Source organism: Rhyacophila brunnea, unplaced genomic scaffold (genome assembly GCF_057557595.1).
Source record: "Rhyacophila brunnea isolate RB1 unplaced genomic scaffold, BYU_Rbru_1.0 scaffold_7, whole genome shotgun sequence".
NCBI classification, from domain to species: domain Eukaryota; kingdom Metazoa; phylum Arthropoda; class Insecta; order Trichoptera; family Rhyacophilidae; genus Rhyacophila; species Rhyacophila brunnea.
Genome location: NW_028233339.1, coordinates 33,895,600 through 33,901,599, shown reverse-complemented (window position 1 = coordinate 33,901,599; position 6,000 = coordinate 33,895,600). Strand labels below are relative to the sequence as shown.

General features: G+C 39.1%; 1 protein-coding gene across 1 annotated transcript in view; it reads left to right on the top strand.

Annotated features, from left to right (window-relative positions):
- The first annotated feature begins 792 nt into the window (after positions 1 to 792).
- The window catches only part of LOC147064753 (uncharacterized), a 39,727-nt gene continuing 34,519 nt past the window's right edge, over positions 793 to 6,000 (top strand). The window contains exons 1-2 of the mRNA XM_085957705.1: positions 793 to 804; positions 3,845 to 5,189. Coding sequence (XP_085813831.1) covers positions 793 to 804; positions 3,845 to 5,189 — 1,357 coding nt within the window. The remainder of the gene's footprint in view (positions 805 to 3,844; positions 5,190 to 6,000) is intronic.

Below are 6,000 nucleotides of genomic sequence, written 5' to 3'. Positions count from 1 at the left end.
TAAACTTTATTTTTTTTAATTTTTCAGAATTTGAACACTCGGAGCAATCCCACAAACAAGGCGGTTATCTACAATAGTTATTAACTCATGGCACTGCGTCTTACTTGATTAAAAAATGCATTTGATTAGCATCAAGTAAGTCAATCAGTTGCTGGCGACCAGGTTAACAGCAACCACCAAGTTTAAAAAAGAAAATCAGCACTTACGCACGTAGCTCGTATCCATATACCCGCCTATTATTGAGACTGTCACGTATTCATTTATTATGTATTTATATTCACCATTAGGTACCGAATATTTCTGTTCCTACACCTTTATAGAAATCATAAACATGCAACCCAAATTAAACCTTTAAGATAAATTTATACGGTCGGTACACAACAGGTTAAGTATTATTTGTTTGCTACCAAGTTACTCATTTCACAATACTTACTACATTTTAATTACGCTTTGCATGATCTTGATCACTAACAACAGTTGGTTATAAAACTTGCCCGTAATAATTTTTGTGGTCGAAGTCATAATACTATTATAGTATAAAATAACCACTTAAATACAATACAGCGTTACTAAAACACAACCAAACTAATAAAAATATAATTTGTATTTCAATTAAACGTATCGCTATGTACCTATCGAATTTATTATTATTAATGGTATTGTATAGTGACTGTGGGCTTATGACATTATGCATAGTTATAGATACTACTTAGTAGTGGGCTTAGACGTTAGTCAGCAGTTTTCAAGCGCTAAAGACAATAGGAAATAATTAGAAAATATAACGTATAGGTAATGGATAAACAGGTGACGAAATTGAAACAAAGTGACAGCTGTCACCTAATTACGTTCATATTCAAACCTAGCAGTATTGAACATGATTTATTGCATATTATTTAAGCCTCTGAAATCAGATTTGCATGTATCGTACGTTAGTATGGCTAAAATTATGTCTTTTAATCGCGGTTTGTACCTATTCGCTAATAAAAAACTATTAAATTATATATTTATAGTTTTAAGTTCACCTTCAATTTATAATTATTTAATTTAAGCAACGTAGTATTCATACTTTCAACATTTTCTATCTACTTAAAAAAGGGCTAGGTACAGGCCAAACACCAACCTTTTTGGAAGAACTTCAAATGATAGGGAAGCTACTTAACAGTCAGAATAAAATATTAAAATTATATAAAAGTCAATGACAACGATTAAAAGAAAACTCTTCTAAGTGGGCCAACGCTCAGCATTAATGAATCGCACTAAGTATTATAGGACTAGAAAAAAAACTTCTACTACGCGGTATTAATGAGAACTCTTTCTTGGAGGTATTGTAGCACGCTTAATAATAAAGTGATCTAATCCAAAAAATGCCTTAATTAGTCATAATACCAAATATAAACATAAATCCAAAAAATGTCTTAATTCGTCATAATACATTTAAAGATTTTTTTTTGTAAAAAAGGGATATAAGTACAAATAAGTCACTGAAATATTTATGTTAAATATTTATCTTTTTTTTATTTTAGAAAAACGCCATAACCAGTAGTGAGTCACTTTATCACGCAGGCAGGTGATGAAAACGATCAGTGTGAAAGAGACATATGTATTGGTATCTCACTCTTTCGTTGAAAGAATCCATGTTTTTACATTTTAGCTTAATAAACGGTGTTGTATTAAGTCGGTTTATCATTATAACCCAAAAACTCGAAATTTTGATTTAGGTCACTTTATTATTGAGCGTGCGATTGTGTCCCTAATAACTATCGTAGACATCAGGAGCATCGATTGTTTGTTCTCCCAAGGTGGAAAACTAATGTGTAATTGGTGATGCCAACTGAAAGGGCATTAACTCCGTTCAAACAAATCGATTCGGATATTGATAAATTCCATCTGCGTAAGGATGAGTACTGGTTTGTGTTGTTTTATAAATTCTCGAAATAGGGTCTAATAAGCTCATTCGGTGTACTTTCAGTTATCTACGTGATGATTTTTGTACATATTAACTCTTTACATTGTTTTTTAATACCGAATTTATATTATTTCTTTGTTCTTTGTACAATTTATTTGTTATTTTAATGTAATATTGTGAACGTCTTAAATTTATAATTTGTAGTAGGTCACTATATTAATATGTAAGTACAAAAACAAAATGAATCTTCGCGTCACCTGTCCTTGCTGAAGTGCTGCCGTTAGACTTCCACATTCCGGTTAAGGGCCGTCAAAAAAGTATTGACACTTTATTAACGATACTTCGATACTTTGGTGTTGATAGTTTCGTTCGATGGCAATACTAATTTTTCGATTATTTAGAAATCGAAAAATCATTGATGATACTTTGTATTCAGGTTCGCAGTGCTGCCACCGCATTGCTATGAGTTCAGCGAAGCTATTCTAACATATCACTAAACATCAAAAAAGAGCTACATGTGATTAATCTATCATATTTATTATGTTATGTATTCAGGCAGTTAATTATAACAATAAGTTAACCGTCTGATACGCCAAAAATTACTATCTTTGCTAGTGCTGACAGCCCCTCTCTTGGCTGTGTTAACATTTAGAGCGAGATAGAGTACGTACATTTTACATATTCAAAATTGAGATGCAAGATAGGAGTGTTTTGAAAAATAATTACGTCACGGCAGTCACCTTCATTTATAATTCCCTGCGAGCCGTCAAATATCGATTGGGTAGTACCTACATAGTAACAAAATATTTGTTTTACAATGACATATCACGTGACTAATAAAATTGTAGGTTATGTTGATATGTTTGACATTTCAATACAAAATTTTCGTGTTCAGTTCGCTACGCCAGCATGAACATACCCGAATTTGACCGACATGTGTATCAATGATTATTTGAGATAACCGTCGATAGCCGCCGATAACTGCTTTGTGTGTGGAATGGCTTACGTGTTAATTTAGGCCAATAAAAATAACGGAAACGTGCTAAATAGTCCAGTCAAATTAGACCGAAAAATACGTTATGAAGCACGAATGCCGAAATCGCGACAACACCCGAAAAAAACGATGTTTTGTAAACAATATTTTGCAGTCGATAGTAGTAGTATCTACTAACAAACTTACTTACTTGATTGCATCAAAGGTTTTTCGAAAAAGTCAATAGATGGCTGAAAATATTAAATAATTACGGCCCGGAAAAAAACAGGAAATTTCCGGGTCCGGTATTAAAAGGAATAAACATTAATCAAACAATTAATCAAATCTACCGCTTTGGTGGAGGTGGAGTAGGCAAAGATTGTACGTCTTCAAAGTCTTGCAATGCAGCTCCCACGTATGTATTTCATCAGGGATGGTCTGGATTGTTGAATACTGTAACCACTTTCTTCAACTGAATATTCTTCTCCAAAATACCACATAATTTTATCTTTATATGGCCAAATAGAGAGACTGAACGCGTGTGTGAAAAGAATGGTACGTGCGTCATATTTAAACGATTTTGACGAGAACACACTCCTGTTTACTTCCCTTTCCAGGTTTTCAAAAGAATAAGTTGTTCAAGAATTGTCCTCTTGCCGATATCAGTACAAGAAGGTCAATATCTTCACGTTTTTGAATTCATTTTCTTTTAAAATGTCAGTAGTTACAATTAAAACATCGGCATCCTCTTCTGCCTGGTTCACTTTTATGCCAACCTCTAAGAAAAGCGATTTTTTATTATTTTCGTTGCTCAAAAAATCTGGTCCACCTGATTGACAGTGTTTCCTTGAAACATAATTTCAGATTTTAAATTTATACGGCGTTATTTTTCTACAAACGTTGTCCCACTGGATGCAGCATTGGATGGATATCCGTCAAATACAACTTCAATTTGTGACTTATAGTGTTTTGTCGAACGTCTACTCCGTGCTACTTTCAAAACCAATACGGGCTCCATCACTTTTCTGCAGTGCTATGCTCCCACAGAGGCTGCTAGCGATGCAAATAAGGATACATTCTACGAAAGTCTGGCGGAAGCCGCTGGAAATATCCCCAGTTGTGATCATGCAGTTATCCTTGGTGATCTAAATGCCAAAGTAGGATCTGACCCCTCGCGTGGACGCTTTGTGCTGGGAAAACATGGCCTTGGCCAAATGAACGATAATAGTTCCCGTCTGGTAGATTTTGCCTCAATGAATGGTCTTGTGATTGGTGGTAGTCTTTTCCCTCATAAGACCATCCACAAATATACATGGACATCGCCAGACGGTAATACAAGAAACCAGATCGACCACATTTTGGTCAAAGCGAAATACCGGCATGAACTGCTAGACGTGCGGACATATAGAGGTGCAGACATCCACAGTGACCACGAACTCTTGATCGGGAAATCCCGTATAGACCTCAAACGAGTCCGAAAACCTAAAAGGACGGTCAGACTCGATGTGGAAAAACTGAAGAGTACCCGTGTGCGTGCAACCTATGAGCTGGAGTTGCAGAAGCGCTTATATGATGCTAGAACTCTCACGTCTTCCATCGACTCGGATCCCTTGGAAGGAAAATGGATATTATTCCGGGATGCTATAATGAGCTCCGCAACTACTGCCTTAGGAGAGCGGCATACGCACAGGCCGGACTGGATGTCACCTCATACATGGGAGATGATTGAGAAGAGGAAGCTCCTGAAAGAATTGCGAGACAATGGTACATACGACCCACAGCGCAGCGCGGAATACCAGACAATGGACCGCGTGGTAAAGCGTTCTGCCCGCCGCGATAAGCGCCGACGCCTGGATGACCTCATTCGGGATGCGGAATCTGCTGCCTGCAAGAATAATCCAAGTGGTCTCTTCCGCATCACCAGAGCAATTTGTGGTAAGAAACGTCCAGTGGTCACTGCATTACGCAACTCTGACGGAGTGACAGTCACTGAACCTGCAAAGGTCCAGGAGCTATGGCGCCAACATTTCAGTGATGTCCTGAATCGCCCACCTCCATTGCATCCCTTCGATATTCCGTCGGAGATCACCGCCCTCGGAATCACTACTGCATCAGAATTCTGCGAAGATCCTCGGACAACTGATGAAGTTAAAGAGGCTGTCAAAAGACTGAAGCGCAGGAAAGCTCCTGGAGATGATGGCATCTATGCAGAATTTCTGCTCTGCGGACTGAGCGCTGTATTGCCGTCCTTGTGTGACCTTCTGCACGAGGTGTGGGAAAGGGAGCAGTGCTCCAAAGCCTTGAGGGATGGTACCGTTGTTACTCTGCACAAAAAGGTAACCCACAAGACTGTAATAATTACAGAGGAATCACTCTCCTCAGCGTTCCCGGGAAGGTGTTAGCGCAGATTCTCCTATACAGGATTAGAAGTCCCATGCTAGACGTTTTGCGTGCGCAACAGAGTGGATTTGTCCCGGAGAAGTCCTGCTTAGAGCATATTTCAACTCTCCGATGCCTCCTGCAACAGTACCAAGAGATGAATATACCTGTCGCGTGCTGCTTCGTGGACTATGAAAAGGCATTTGACAGTCCTCATCGTGAATCTCTGTGGCAAATTCTGCTAGGCTATGGTGTCCCACGGTGTCGCCGTGATAAGTGCTCTCTAAACCAATACAGAGTGTCGCGTAAGAGCAGCCGGAACATCCTCTGACCTCTTTGAAATCACGTCAGGAGTCAAGCAAGGATATGTACTTGCGCCCTTTCTTTTTATCATCATGATGGATTTCATAATGCGTAAGACGGTTTGCCCCGACAGTGGGATACGCCTACATCATGATGACACAAGCGATCTATGCGAAGAAAGACTGTGCGACTTGGAGTATGCAGACGACGCAGTCGTGTTTGACTCGACGATCGAAAGGTTGGAGGTGACCGTGATTAGGCTAGCCGCGAGCTCGATGCGTGTGGGTCTTCATCTGAATGCCGCTAAGACCAAATCCATGTGCAGTGCTGCTTGCATCGACGCCGACACTCCTCCTCTGCGGGTTTCTGGTCTGCCCGTCTAGCTGGTGTCCAGATTCAAGTACTTGGGTGCCACGGTTGCTGATGATGGTGGTATTTC